The sequence below is a fragment of the Cervus canadensis genome, chromosome 1, assembly GCF_019320065.1.
Source record: "Cervus canadensis isolate Bull #8, Minnesota chromosome 1, ASM1932006v1, whole genome shotgun sequence".
NCBI lineage: Eukaryota > Metazoa > Chordata > Mammalia > Artiodactyla > Cervidae > Cervus > Cervus canadensis.
In genome coordinates, this window is record NC_057386.1 from 52,879,844 (window position 1) to 52,896,108 (window position 16,265).

The 16,265-nt window shown below is 41.4% G+C and overlaps 1 protein-coding gene across 1 annotated transcript in view; it reads right to left on the minus strand.

Moving 5' to 3' along the window:
- The window catches only part of ANKFN1 (ankyrin repeat and fibronectin type III domain containing 1), a 371,327-nt gene that overhangs the window by 67,820 nt on the left and 287,242 nt on the right, over positions 1 to 16,265 (minus strand). Inside the window, exons 15-17 of the mRNA XM_043483529.1 lie at positions 11,973 to 12,139; positions 9,001 to 9,151; positions 7,302 to 7,470 (exon numbers count right to left, since the gene is read on the minus strand). Of these exons, the coding sequence (XP_043339464.1) occupies positions 7,302 to 7,470; positions 9,001 to 9,151; positions 11,973 to 12,139 (487 nt within the window). The remainder of the gene's footprint in view (positions 1 to 7,301; positions 7,471 to 9,000; positions 9,152 to 11,972; positions 12,140 to 16,265) is intronic.

A 16,265-nucleotide genomic window follows, 5' to 3' on the forward strand; every position in this document is an offset into this window, starting at 1 on the left:
CCTATGCTTTGGTCAAGCTGAGCCTACTGCAGGTCCTTTTATACTTCCATGTTTGTGAACATGCCATTTTCTTTCCTCCAGTACCCTTCTCTACCAGTGCCTTCATGTCAGCTTCTTCTGATACTTGAATATTCAGCTTCAATACCTTCTCCTCAGTGAAATCTTAACTGGTACCTCTTTCACTCCAGGAAGAATTAGTTTCTCTCTTTTGTGGTCCTTGACTACTTGTTTTTAAATACACCAGGACATTTATCCTGCTTTGTTGTAATAATGTGTTTACTTGACTGATTTCTTTGAGGGCAAAATCCATATCTCCTGTTAATTTTTATTTCCTCAGAACCTGGAACACTCTAACTTCTCAAGTCAAGTGTTCAGTTTTTGCGCCCGGCCGTCGTGGCTCGCGCCCGGGCCGCGGGTGTGGGCCGCCGGGCGCGGCGTGGCTGCCTTCGCAGTTTTGGGGCGGCGTGGCTCCGGTGGCGCGGCGCTGCGCGCGCGGGGGGCGCGGCCGGGCGGGGCGGCCTCGCCGGGCCGCCGGGCTTGGTGGCGCCGTGGGCCTGCGTGGCCGGCCGCCGCGCGGGTGGGGTGGGCGCTCAGCGCCGCGCGGGGCCCGGGCCGCCTCAGGCTGTTGGGTGCGTGGCGCCCGCTGGCCTTCCTCTCACCCGGGTGGCGCGTTGCGGCCCTCAGTTACGTCTGATTCTTTGTGATCCCTTGGGCTGTAGCCTGCCAGGCTCCTTTGTCCATGGGATTTTCCAGGCAAGAGTACTGGAATGGGTTGCCATTCCCTTCTCCAGGGGATCTTTCTGACCCAGGGATCAAATCTGGGTCTCCTGCACTGCCGGCAGATTCTATGATTTGAGCCTCCAGGGAAACCAACTTCTCAGTTAAGGTTTATTGCCTGAATGAACAATAAAATGTATGCCCTGATCCGAAGAGAGCAGACCTTTATTCCAAAGTCTCCTTTCCCCCCTCTATTCTCTTTCCTCAAGTGCATTTGATTTTCCTCTTTCAAAAGGTATATTTCAAGTCTGATATTTACTGGCTGCTCTACAGGAAAGAGTCACCGTTACTTTTCAGCTTACTCTTGACCCTTGTAGCTGCCTGAATGTGTCTTTATGCCTTTCAAGGAGGAATTATATCCTGTTTGCACTTGACAGATGTCATCTCTTGGCTGAAGAGTGAAGAGAGTGAAGTGTCTCACAGTCTGCCTTTCCAAACCAAGTTGCAAAAAAAAAAAAAAATCAGCTTTTTTCCTCCTTCTTTCTAAAATATGACTGGAAGATAGTGAGAGGCACTGAAGAATTTCTTTAGAGGAAATGCTATCAGTCCCATCTGAATTCTAGAACGCCAGGGTGTCCACAGCTCCCTCTTGCTGCGTCTCTCTGTGGTCAGAGCCTTGGATCAGTGGGTGGTCTCACAGCGCCCACACGGCCTGCGCCACCCGCCACAGTGCGCTCCGAGGACCTTCCAACGGCAAGGACAGTGCTTCCCTTTCCCACTCTAGCGGTTTTCATCCGGAGCCTTTAATGTTCCTTTAACAAATGTGACTTTAACATAGTCTTTTGTGGTTTAGCAATGATACATTTGGTAGCCATCGCTGAGAAGGGGAGGGTAGACTGGAAGCTTCTAATTTTTTTCCTAATGTGAATCACATGCATTTTGCAGGCAAAATGGTATAAGGATACAAAAATGCATGATCCCAGACCGCATGATTTGTTAGTAATTTACAAACGAAGACTAATTTTCTGCGGTGTTTTCTCTGTCTTTTTTCTTTATAAGATAGTGACAGACTAAAATGCCGTCAGCACCGACACTGCAAGTCAGATTAGGGGTACTGTAGGGCGGAAAGTATGCAGGCTTAGGTGTAAGACAGAGCTGGGTTTGAATTATACTTCTGCCACTTACTGCCTTCATAATAGGCATATAACCCCAGGGAGCCTCAGGTTTTTTTATATCTAAGACAAGGGTAATAATGTCTACCTAGGATAAAACAACATAATAATACAGTGCCTGGACAGCATGTGGCACATATCAGACGCAAAATGAATTTTTGTTCACATCCCTACCCTGTCTCCCTGGGAAATATGGGGCGTTTAGTAGTTTGAATATTGGAACAGGATTGAGGTTAGAATATTCTTCCTAAAGATCTCTTACTCAATAGAGTTCTAATCAGTCTGGGCCATGTAGCCTAGTTTGGAAGCTAAGGAACCAATAAGATTACCCTCTTAGGGTCAGTTTAGTTCTATGGTTCTCTGCCAAGGCATCAGAAAGAACCTGGGCATAAGATGCCTCTCTAAAGATTCCTGGGAGTGAACGAGTTGACACTTGGAATTCAGGAATGGTATCCTAAATCATGAAAAATGGGCATTAGGAATGAGGGTTGGGACTGTGCCATTTCTTATAAGCTTGTGGCCTGGATTCCATTAGGCTCAATGCCTGGATATCCCACAGGCACCTCAAACAAAAGTCATCATTTGTCAGACTGAACTAACTCATCATCTTTCCCCTCCCCCAAACCTGTCCCTCCCCTCTTATTTCCTGTTTTGGTAGATGGCAGCATTATCCATTTCAGCACCCTATTCAGACTCCCTGGCTCCTCTATCTTTCTCTTCAACCACATTAAATCAATCACAAAGTCCTATTGATTTTAACTTCTAAATTCCTCTTGCCCCTGCCTTCTCTTCTATTTCCCTGCTGTGGCAGTCTCCGTCCGAGTTCTTATCAGTGCCCACCTGGGCCAGTCTCTTAACTGCCTCATTGCCTCTAGGCTCAGCCCTTTCTTGTTGTCCTGCAATCCACAGAGTTGTTAAAACCCAGTAATGCCATATTATTCTTTTTCTTAAAAAAATTTAATGACTCCTTATTGCTTATAGTTTTGTCTCCTGTCACACTTGGTCAGATGCCTTAAGCATCTGTCACAATGAACTACTCAGAGTGTACTTAAGTGAGATGAATTTTCCTAGGTCTCCAAGCCTTTGTGCATTCTGTTCCTTCTGCTTACAATGATTTTCCTTCCTGGTCTACCTTTTTTTTTTTTTTTTTCTGAATGTTTACTTATACTTCGAAGTCTATCTTAAATCTTATCTCTGTAAGAAAGGATTAGGTGTTTTTTCTCTGAAATTCAGCAACCAACGTTTTACAGAAGAATTTTCATTGTATTGGGACTGTTGGTTTAGACAATATCCCCCACTGGGTTCTAGGCTCCTAGTGGGCAGATTGTGTCCTATTAATGTCTGTGTGTCCAGTCCTAGTATAGTACTTGACGTATAGTGGAAACTCAGTAAATGTTTTTTGAATGAAGCATGTAGCCGAACACTGAAGTATAAAATGCATACCAGGCTTCAAACTAGTTTTAAAAATTTCCCAGTTTCTTAATCTTGCTCAAGTCAGTCAAAATCATAGAGTCAATGAAATCGATAAAACTCAGCTTTCCTCTTCATAGGCCTGCAGTCAGTTGTGACTGCCTACGAGGTCAGGGCAGGGTGACCTCCTCAGTATAGGCAAATCCTCGAGGCCACATCTCAGGACAGTTTCTAAGCGCTTTTCCTTTTATTTCTGGGGCAGCATGAATAGTGACCCTTGTTGTCCCCCAGGCGCATACTTTATAACTGCAGAGGAGTGCCATCCTCTTCCTCTCCAAAGGATTGGGAATATCAGCCCCCGAGCTGTGCGGGCTGTGGGTCTACAGTTGTACCACTTTGCCCCAGCTCAGCCCTGCTCATAGAGTCTCACAGCATCCTCCTGCGTGATGGTCTCTCTCCCCCACCAGTAGTCCTAGGAAGGAACACCCTGTGGGACTACCCTATTCTGCAGAGCTTATATTAAAAGTTACTTATAGTAAAGCTTATATTAAAAACTTATTCTACTCGAAAATCTCCACTGGATTTCCAACACAGTTAAAATAAAATCCAACGTCCTTATTACGATCTGTGAAGCCATGAATGGTCTTCTGATGCTGACCTTCTGATATCATTTGCTATCTTTGTTGCTGTTGCTTACCTACATTCCATCTATACCGATCTCTCAGCTAAGCACACTCTTACTGTAAGGCCTTTGCACTTGCTCTTTTCATTTCATGGAAATCTCTCATCTCCGCTCAAATCATCTTCTTCAGAGAGGCCTTCCCTGGTCTTCTCATACAAAAGTGCAGTCCCTGTCCTTTCAGTCTTGTCTTTTATCCTGATTTATCTTTGTTTCCAGCTCTCGCTGCTGTCTGACGTTTTCAATGTTAATGTTTGTTGATTGGTTTACTATTTGTCTCCCCCACTGGAATATTATTACCTCCATGAGGAGTTTGTTCATTGATTTTTCAATACCTGGAATAGTGCCTGGCACATAGAGTTGTTTTAGTTGCTAAGTTGTGTCTGACTCACTCTTTTGTGACCCCATGGACTATAGCCTGCTAGTCTCCTCTGTCAGTGGGATTTCCCCAGGCAAGAATACTGGAGTGGGTTGCCATTTCCTCCTCCAGGGGATCTTCCTGAGCCAGGGATTGAACCCGAGTCTCCTGCATTAGCAGGAGGATTCTTTACCACTTAGCCCCTTGGGAAGCATGGCACATAGTAGGTTACTTAATAAATATTTATTGATGAATTAATGAAGAAATGAGTGAAGAGAGGAAATTGTAGAATGGAGAGTAACAGCAGTAGGATAAAGTGTGATTATCCAAGAATAGTGTGGGAGCCTCCCAGAAAGAAGGATAGGACGCTTGCAGGGCTTGGTTCTCCAGCGTCTTGGGAGTCATGTATTATTATGATTGATACTAAATCGTTCATTGTGCCCCCCCAGGCCACTGAAACATCGAGAAATGAGCCTTATGTATTTTTGCCTGTTATCATGGCCTTTTCACGTAGAATGGGTTCTCAGTTCGCTCTCCAATAAAGGATTTTCTTTAGTTCTTTTCTCTGTCATTTATCTATCCATGGGAAATCACTCACTTTCATGACTTCATTTGTTACCAGTAGACTCTGGCCAAATTTCTGTGTTTAGTAACCAACTTTGTCTCCTGCATTTCTACTGCCAGTTGTATATGTCCACTTGGATGTTGAGTGAACACTTCCAGACTCAAAATGTGTGCAAGCTCAGTCATGTCTGACTCTTTGGGACCCCAGGAACCATAGCCCGCCAGGCTCCTCTGTCCATTGAACTTTCCAGGCAAGAATACTGAAGCACATTTCCATTTCCTACTCCAGGGGAATCTTCCCAACCCAGAGATCAAAACTCCATCTCCTGCATTGGCAGGTGGATTCTTTACCACTGAGCTCAAGATATTCAGAGCTAAAAGCATCATATTCTTCCCCAAAGCATTTTCTTTTCTGATTTCATTATGTCTGGTAATGGTAGCAATATCCTCACAGTCTTTGAAACTAAAAACCATGGGGGTGCTTAGAAGTCTCTAAGCTTTGCCTGTTCTCATTCAAACAGCTATCCAGTCTTGTCGATTACATCCTGTGTTTCTTACATCTATACTTGTTTCCTTTGTTTTTGTTTCTACTTTAACATCAAAATATTATTATAACCTCTGAATTATCTCCCCAGTCCTGCTTTCAATTCATCTTAAGCATATTCCTCAGCCTGATTCTTAAAATACTGCCCAATATGGCTACAACTTGTCCATACAGGTTTATGTCTACTATTTGCTCAGGTCCTTTCTCAGATCTCAGAACAAACTGGACCACTTGTTCTTTTTCTGATTCTTTCTGAGTTCTTCTCATACGTCTTTGCTCATTCTGCTCCCTTGACAAAACAGATTTCATTGTCTTTTTTTTTTTTTTTTTAGCACCCAGCCCATTCTTTTACACCTACAGCAAATATCTTGTCTCCCAGGAGACCTTCTGATAACTTCTTTAAGAAAAGGTGCTTTCATTTCTTTTTTTCAGTATCACTTAATACTTAAGATTTAAGCACATTATATGTTATTTTAAAATTTAATTTGTATTTTTATTTAACTCCTACCACGGTACTAAAAAGCCCCTTGAGGGCAGAGCTGTTGTCTTAACTCATCTCTTAATCTCCCCAGTAGACACCTGATGTGTATGTGTGGACTTGAATTGAATTACTCTGACTCAAACTGTGTTTTGTAATAGCAGTGCCGTTATATCATAGACTAAAAATGCTCATTGTATGGGGAACTCATTCAATGGTCACACTCACATTCAGGCATCTTGGCAGTGGTATGACCAGTGTTACCAATCACGTGGCACAGAAAAGGTGCAGGAAAGTTAAATGATTGCCAGTGCCACACAGTAGAGGACCCAGTGCCCACAAGTCTCAGTCTACAAGTCTGATTCAGCCTTCTCTTAGCAACTGCCTCTCCTCTGGAAAATAACAATTGCTGTACATCAGCTTTTGAGCATGTAAACTCCTTGGAACAAGGGAAACTGGGAGACTTTATCCATTTATCCTCAAGAGATAAATTCAAATTCAGATGCCCTGGTCTCAAAATGAAACATCCGGCAGTTGCCTTGTCTCTTTCTAAATCTGGTAGCTGGGGAGCAATCCAAAGAGAGACTGCCTTCATTTCACCCACCCATTCACTCCCGCTCCCACAAATCCTACAGTCCATTTGAACTGACGGAACTCTTGTTAATTGCCTCTTATTGGCCTGTTACAAGATGAAGCATGTGGAGGAGACAAAGCCTCCCTATTCACATTTTCAGTGGGCAGCAGGGGTCTCTGTAAAAATAGAGGACCCGGGGCCCAGGCTACCCATTTTTGAAAGTCAGGATGAGATCTTCCACCATTGAGAATCCCACATTATAATCACAATATTGCATCTTGGGAGACCCTGTCAATTTCTCAAATGGTCTGTTAGAAATTTAGTCTATTTAATAAGTTAGCACTACTTAAAGTTACAGACCTTTTTCTGCTTTAAATTGATACACACTTTACATTTTAATTTCAGTTTTTTTTTTCCCGGTTGGAGGAAAGAGGGGGCAGGAAGAGGGGGAGAGAGGAAAAAAGAAAGAGAAGGGGCAGTGCTTTTCATGAAAACATCAGTTCTTATATTTATGCTTTAGGAAAGCAAGGGGGAGGCAAGAACTGCAGCCTGATAACTGAACTTTCTGTTTAGAAGTCCCTCCTCTCCATTGGGCCTTAGCTAAGTTTCAGTAATTATTGCTCAGGCACATAGTCTTGGAGCTTTGCTTTCTCTCAGGCTTGTACACAGTTCTAGGAAGGGTTGTTGCCAAAGCCATCATGTGATTTATTGACCCTCCACTGGGACAAGGGGGAACAGATATAACTTTGTGATTTTATTATAAGGAGGCTGGGTTAATATTTCTAGGTGAAACAAGCTACTATACCAAGTTCAAACATCTGAAGAGGGAGGTTAAGAAACCCTGAGTGTGGGGTGTAAGGATTATTCTGTCCTGGGGCTGTGCAGACGTCGTCTGAGGCAGGGAGCAGGAGAAGAAAGGAGACATTGTGACCCATTTCCAACACCTCCTGTGTGTAGAGGCGGAAGTGCCTTGCCTGCAGAGGGACACGCGCGGAGGAAAAATAGGAGAGTTACAACACGGCACTTACATAAACAACACCAAACTGGCATAAAACATCTAACAAAATTACATGACTTTCAGCTTGGAATTTTTATACAACATAAATATTAGGGTTCAGTCCATTTAATAATGCTATATAAAATCAAGATTTAAGGCAGTAATGTTCCACATAAACTCTGAAAACAACATTTATGCTTCTTATAAAAGCAGAAAATGATTGCGTTCTGTGGGCTTTTCAAAATGATGAATATAATTACATGAAGCAACAAAAATGGATTGAATTAAAAATCCACTAGTTTCAATTTAAGTTGGTTAAGGGGGGAAAATGTAGTTTCTGGCCAAGGACTGAGAAAATTTTACAAGTACCAAAAAAAAAAAAAAAAATGTTGTATGTACTCTTAGGCAGTTGGGCAGCCTGCTCCCAATGTATGCGTAGCCCAAGAGTCACCAATGAAATATGAGCTGCTTCAGACCTGCTAAGCCCAAGAAACGCTTTAATGGTATCTACTGTCAGAAGTTGAGCTGGTATTTTTTTTTTCCCTCCTCCTGAGTATATGGCCACCCCTGGAATAATCCAGTTAACTCCCCTACTGTCTTTATAGCATCTTGTGCAATTTATTCTTTTTCAACATTAGCTGTTTTGGACTAGCTTTGCAACGTTGACTTGTAATCAGAGTAGTACCCTAATGGAAGAACACTCTTGGAGTCTTTAATCTATCCTCTTGTCTCCTTGGGTCAGAGGCCAATTCAGGTTGTGTCTCTCTTATTTAAAGAGAGCCAGTCACTCCTGTTACAGTCTCCCTGTTTGCAGGCTAAACTTGGCTTATTTTAGTTGTGTGTATAGGAATAGTATGTGTGTGTGTTGAGTGGAGAGAGATGGTAAATGCAGATCAAAAAGAACAGAATCTAATGCTACATGCTATTAGCTCACTAGACAGAGTCTAGTAAACCTTTACTCTTGTCTTCTATGCCAACAGTTTTTTTTAAAAGTTGCTTATTAGTGGAGGTAAGATTTGCACATTTGGACTTAGACAAGACAGTAATTTTGACAGCAAATTTTCTGTTTGTGGAAAGATAGCATGGAACAACCTTGGCCACTGCTCTAGATTTATACTACCAGTAATCTTCTGTTCTTAAGGAAATCATTTGCAAATCTAACCACACACTTATTTATTTATGTCCCTTGCTTCATGCTCTCCTGAAGCTAAGGTCTGATGTCTTTCAGGGTGGGTTAGCCAATTTTTCCTTGTTTGACCAGACCACAATGAAGTGGGGTCTGGGGACTCTGGAAGACGTCAGCATGGAGGAACTAGAGTAAAGGTGCAGACGTGTACTCGGGGTCCAGGCACAGGCATCAGACTGAAACGTGCAGGTGTGTGCAAAGCGACATGTACATCAACGACAAAATTATTCACGTGTATTGTTTCACCTCTTGAGTTTTACACCATAATGCAGTTTCCATGAGTCATAAAAAGAAGATAAAAATAATGGTAAAGACTAGTACCTGATGTAGAGGTATATTGATCTGCTTAAGGAGAGCTTTCACTGCCATCTGGAGCTCGTAGAAGAACAATTGCATGGGGCAGTCAGAAGTATGATCCACACTTTCCATAGATTCAGAGCCAGAAAGCATTTGGACCCATTCCCACTCCTCTCTGTATGTTGAGTCAAGTTAAAATTAGAAATATAACAAAAGTTCAGAACACAGCTCAGAACATTTTTAGTGTATATGTCCAGAACCTGAATAACCAATTTTTGGTGGTTAAAACTTGATGCAGTTCATGAAATTTGAACTTTTTGCCACCCAAATAGAGCTTAAAATGAGCTCTTTTCAAGTTTATTTCACCTATCAAACCACATATACCTCAGAACAGCAGGTCTGTTTTGTAATGAATCAGTTTTTGAGATTGGAGCTTTGAAATATTTTGAAATAATTTTTCTTTCCCTGAAGATCCCCTGTAAGTTCTAAGATCCTACATTTTACCACAGGGGCATCTGCTGGTTAATTCAGCAGTTGGGTAACCACAGGACTCTGGTCCAACTCAGGCAAGAAACCACATGGCACATTTCAACCCTGGCCTGTTGTAATCGTGGGTACTATTTTGGTTTCTTTCCTTTTCCAAAAGCTTGAGGAGAATCACAAACAGGAACACCAGACAATTCCAATAAAAGGAACCAGGGGACACACATCACTGATTCTGTCCTCTTTTCAAACCAGTCATCTGTGTCTTTATTCTGCATGCTCCACCATCCTCCCTAATGAACTTTCCCAAATGTTCTGCAAAAAGGAAGGGAAAAGAAGGGAAGTGGGAGGAAAGCACATTGGGTTTGTCCCCTCAAAGCTGCTCTTCAAAATGATCTTGAAAAGATCAAGGGAAATACTTCTTGGGCGACATTGTTTCTATAAGTTATTTTAGCACAAGTCTCTAAACAGATTCATTTGGCCCATTTGCTCCTGACTGCAAGGAGAAGCAATATGCTCTCAGGAGCAGGCTAGGGAGGAAAGGAAAGCCCTGTTGTTTTGGGATGGAAAGAGAGGAGGTGCTAACATGTGTTCCCACCCTCCTGAAAATCCTCTGAGGGCTCTCCCTGATGGGTTATAGTCACAGGGGCTCCAAGCTATGAGCCAGAAAATGAAATTGATTGTGACATAAGCTTTGCATCAGAATATACTCTCTTTTAACCAACTCCCCTCTTAGAAAAGTTTCTGTTTTTATGATATCAGTTTCATTTCAATTCTCACACTGGAAAAGACTGTGGAAAAATATACCCTTTGTCTCAATAAGAGGAAAAAAAGAAAGAAAATTAAATCCCGCTTCAATCTGGGCATACTGTTGGATTCACAAATAACTGAAATCTTTGAGAACCTGCTTGGGAACTATATCTTTTCTTCTGTCCCTGATACTGAACTAAATGAGGGATTCTGACTAGCATAAGTATGCACAAAATCTAAAGGACCACATTGCTGAAATCGTATCTGTAATCAAATTAGAAAATAAATTACCAGGAGGAATACCATTAAACGTCTACCACTAACTAATCAGTTTAGCCTTTAAGGATGAGGGAGATGAAACTGGCACAATGAAGACTACTGGAATCTTTTGTAGAAGTGAAACTTGGATCCTTGGCAAATGGAAATTAGTTGGTACAACCACTAAAAGATAGAATCTAAACCTTTAAGACACAAATCTAGAAAATGGATGAAAGTAACCGTTGCAGAATCAACCCACAAATGAGCCTCTTGGGAAGGCTGGAGATAACTACTGCTGATTGTAGTAGTGGCCACCAGGTGGCAGACTTAAAGTCTAGGTGTGTGTGATGAGGGAAGGAAGAGAATATGGCCCCTGGTGAGTGCTCTAAAGAGCTCATGCGTCAGCATCATCTCGCCCACTGTCATTAAGGAATAGTTAGTATATATTGTGAGCACTATAGTTAATAAGGCCTTCGCGCTTTAGGGACCAGATTTTAGATGACCAAATTAGCGTCTCCTTTGGTTAAGCAAATTTGTAGGTGCAACTAGAATGATCTAAATTGTCACTGAAGCCTGACAAATTCTTTTCCAAGTTCTTTTTCTTTTCTTATCTAGTCTTTCCTTTCTGCGTTGAGCACAATTCATTTCATTTTAGTAGACTTTCAGAGGCCTACTAGAGGGCTAGTTGTAAAGCTGGATCAGATTACCAAGATTGGGCAACTTTTCCAAAGTTAACAGGGTAATTCACCATAATGCCAACCATAGAGCAGTTTCCAGAAACTCAGGCCTTGTTACTTCTTTTCTTCCCTAGAGAACCATATAGAGCATAGGAAACATATGAAGTCCTTAGGTCAGGGGGTTAGGAGTGGGAAGAATGAGAGTAGGGAGGGTCCTTTAAGATTATGGGGAAATCAGTTACTCTACTAGAACCCATTCACACAAGTGATTTTTAAAAATATGACCTTTTAGGTTATGGAGAAAAGTTTTTGGAAATAGGAGTGTTGAAAGAAAAGGGTATCTGTTCACTAACCTTGATGTCAGTGGTTGCAGAGAAGAAAGTGAAAGGATAGTATCCTCTTTAAATGGGTGCACTGCTTATCCTAATGTTAAAAAACTGAGCTATGCCTTTAACGGTAAGGAACCTGCCCGCAATGTGGGAGGCCTGGCTTTGGTCCCTGGGTTGGAAAGATCCCTGGAGAAGGGTGTGGCAACCCTCTCCCATCTTCTTGCCTGGAGAATTCCATGGACAGAGGAGCATGACGGGCTATAGTCCATGAAGTCGCAAAGAGTTGGACACGACTGAGCGACGAACACTTTCGCTTTCCTTTCCCTAATGTTAAAACCGAGCTATGCCTTTGCCTTTGCCCCAGGGTGCTGGCCCCTGAAGAGGTCTCATCATAAAAACTTCACCCAGAAGTCGCATTTCAACTTCCTTCTGGCACATCAAACCCACCCCTTCAACCATTGTTTCATCACAAGACAAATCCAAACTTTTTATAGCTTACTTGGAAATGTTATAGTTTTCACGGATCTTCACATGACAGAGAATATTAGGCAGCTTTTGGGTAACAAGAACTTTGATCTGGTCCACAGAGCTACACAGCTTTAGGTAACCCAGATATAATCCAGGAGAGAGACGCTGATGACTCCTTTTGTGATAGGAGAGAATATCCTGTAGGATGAAAAATAAAACAAAAAATTATATTAAAAAACAATCTCTTTTCATTTCTTAGGCACACCATGTCATGAATTAAAGGAGCTGTAGCTAAGTGATTAGTTAGAAACCTTGGATATCACCATCATGACTGTTGAGAATGTATTGGTGGTACAGCCATCTTAACCTTCAGGAGAATTAGCTTCCAAGACAGGTAGGCAGTCAGTAATGTTTTCTGCATGCTTATTTTCCTGAGATTTCTGCTTCACAAGTAGATGTGTGAGTTGTGACTTGGAATGGGCTGCTGGTGGTAGGAGAAAATACTAAAGAAAAATAGAATTCATAATTTCTTTTTTTTTTTTTTTTGAATTCATAATTTCTATCCTTGGAGGGTTTATTGTTTAGCTGGGGCATAACTGAAAGTGTAAAAACTGATAAAGCAGTATAGAAAAGCTTCATTATTTCAGGATAATTGGTGTCAGGAAAAGGATCAAAATTTTATAGTAAGTAGGGTAAAAAGAATTTGACTATCTTGAAAAAATGAAACAAGTAATAGCAATATATCTTATTAACATTTGAGTTATAATTGTTCACTACTAAGTTGTATGATAGCTGGAATGCTGTTTCTAATATTTGACTTTCACAATGTGATCATGAACAGGATAATTTTTGCAAGAGGATTTGAAGGCTCCATATGTTTTTTCCTCTGGCCTTCAAGTCAATCTCTTACGTGATCCTTGTTCCTTATGTGTTCTTCGGTTGTTAACTGGCCTACCTCTGCTAGACTCTCAGTTGTCAGTAGCTATGCATGCCATTTGATTAGGTCTCCATGTCTTCATCAGCTTCACAAATGTTTGTAACTTTTACAAGATTTTAAAGTTTACCTTGTAATAGATTTGCACTGAATTTGCCTTGTATTGGCCCATCACACTATTCCATAGGCAGCAGAGACTGAATGAAGCTGGGGCAACGAGAAGTGCCAACTTACTAAGATTGTGACTTTTGCTTCTCCACATGATTGCAGGAACTCAGATAATAAATATTTGGTGATATAGATATAGATACTCTCTTTCCCCATATCAGTAGATAAGACTTTGTATACATTTGGGCAGTGTGGTGGTGAAATAAAGTAGGCATGATGACTCAGGAAACTGATTCTAAGAGAAGGATTCCTATATGCCAGAGTTTAGCCTGTTTTCAAAGGGGGTAAAAAGGAGGGAATCAATGCTACCTGTAGGAACGCAAAAAAGAAGAGGAAAAAAAAGTATTTAGAATGGGATAGAATTCAGTATGGAACAGAAATGTATGAAGGAGTGACACCTCCTCTATAGAATGAACCATTTGTAACATCTAACATGGGCTTCCCTCCTGTCTACACTGCAGGAACTTGGGTTCAATCCCTACATTGGGAAGATTCCCTGGAGAAGGGAATGGCTAACTACTCCCATTATTCTTGCAGTGAGAATAACATGTTGTTTTGTATTGTCTTCTTTGTCCCATCCTTATTAAACATACTGAGTTTCAGGTACTATAGGAGACATTGGGGTTTCAGGTGAACCTGATATAATCCCTACTTTTAAGCAGGTTAGGAAAAACAGGTAAGTAAAGGAGTGATTACAATATACTGAAACCAGTTTATAAAAGAGGCAATGTAGGTATACAGAGGAAGGAGTATTTAACTTATATTTTTCTTCTTCTATGTTGTTTGGTTGAACTAGACTATGAAATTAATGGCAGGACTTTTTTTTTTTTTTTTTAACTGCTGTTTTTTTAGTACCCAGTACTATTTCTGCATATAACAGGTATGTCACATGTGGCAATCAGGCCTTATCCTTAAAACAGAATGTATGAGAAAAGCAGAAGAGGGACAAAGTAAGAATGATCACAATTGGGAGGAGGACGTAACTAGCATTATAGAAAAGCAAATAAGTAACTTTTATGATATATGGCAAAAAATAGACTTGAAAAATTTAACTTCATGATTAAGAAGGAAGGAACTCTTATATCAGATGATTGATAAGGCTGAATTTTTTCATCTTGTCTCTTCAGAGCAGATCGCAGATAGTTAACTGAGGAAGTTCAGTCAAGGTGAAATTTTGAGGCATGAACAGGTAATCAAAGAGAAAGAAGCAATTAATGAGAGAAGGAAAAATGGAAGCATTCACATCAGCAGAATTTGATGACATGCACCCTAGGGGTACTTGGTGTACAAGCAGATGTGGCCACAAACCCACAGGTCATTATTTTTGAGAAGCAATGGAGAACTGGAAAAGTCCCGAAAGACTGGAAACAGGCACATATGCCTATCTTTGAAATAGGAAGGGGAGAAACACAAAATGACCCTAGTAATTAAAGACCACCAACTTATTGATCTTTGGGAAAAATGAGAGTGAACTATCAAGCAATCAATTTGCAGTCACTGGGAGACCCTGAGACACTACATAGGAGTCAACATGGTTTTGTGATGGGCAAATCGTATGGACAACTCTAATTCCTAATAGCAAAAGAACAGGATCCATAGAGCAGGGAGATGTCTCCAGTATAATCTATAAGCTGAATATCAGGGTTGAAGATTCGTGGATGATGGGGATAGTATGGTGATAGTAGGACACATTGAGTGATGGCATAGTGGAGACTGGTCTTGAGAGCCAGTCTGTTCAGCATATTTATTGATGTTCCAGACAAATAAAGAATGTGTGTATCAAATTTGTGGGTCCCAAATTTGGTGTGGTTTTGATTTTCTGGAAAATAGTAATAAAGCTCTGAATGACCCTATGCATTGGAAAAATAAGCCTATCATAATTAGGGTTGAAACTTAATAAGAAAATGTGCTTGTAAAGACCCAAACCCAAGAGTAAAAATATAGGATGGGTATGAGTATAAGAAAAAACATGTGGGGGTCAGAACTGACCACAAATAGAGTGTGAGTTAGGAACATACTGTGGTTACGTAAAAAACAATGTCACTCTGGGATGGAGTAATTCACTCTTTGATTCAATTTTGTAATGACTATTACTGAGCATCTACTATATGTTTTCCTGCCTTTACATAGTCATTTATCTTGCATTAGTCAGAATGTTTTTGGAGCCTGTGAAATGCATGGGAAGAGAAAGGGCTGTCCTGTTTACATGATCTGAGGTACATTAGAAAGGCCTCCCGAGTGAGTGAGTGCAAGTTACTCAGTCATGTCTGACTCCTTGCAACCTCATGGACTATACAGTCCATGGAATTCTCCAGGCTGGAATAGTGGAGTGGGTAACCATTCCCTTCTCCAGGGCATCTTGTGAACCGAGGGATCGAACCCAGGTCTCCCGCATTGCAGGCGGATTCTTTAGCAGCTGAGCCACCAGGGAAGCCAGAAAGTCCTCCTAAGCCAAATCAAATGCCTGTGGTGGTTGGATGGCATCGCCGATACAATGGACGTGGGTTTGGGTGGACTCCAGGAGTTGGTGATGGACAGGGAGGCCTGGTGTGCTGCGGTTCATGGGGTTGCAAAGAGTTGGACATGACTGAGCGACTGAACTGAACTGAACTGATGTATTGCCTGATTTGACCTCTAATCTGCATTTCTAGTCTCTACTTCCACTACGGTCCTCTTATGTCTCTTACTCCAGCCAAAATGGATTGCTTTTCCCTTCCTTATATATAGCCTGATCTCTCTTCTTCGATTCTTTATTGGTTCATGAATTCACTCATTCTGCCAACTTTTATTGAGTATCTAGAGGAGGAAATGGCAACCTACTCCAGTATTCTTGCCTGGAAAATCCCATGGACAGAGGAGCCTAGTGGGCTACAGTCCAAGGGGTGGCAAAGGGTCAGATATGACTGAGCACACACACTACTACTATTGTGTATCAGGTATTATGATAGGATGTTAATGATATCAAGATCAATAGGACATGATCTTTCCTTTCATGGAACTCATATTTCAGTTTGTGAGAGTGACATGTAAATTTTTCTTAGCCTACTGTGATGAAGGTTGTGTAATGTCCATTGTGGACGCAAAGGAGGGTGGGATCTACTTTTCCAGCTTTCACCCTCTTTTCTTTTTTAACCATGCCTTCTATGTAATTACCTATTTAATTTCTCTATTTAATTCCTTCCTCCCTCCCTCCTTTTCTGTCTTCCTTCCTTTCTTCTTCCC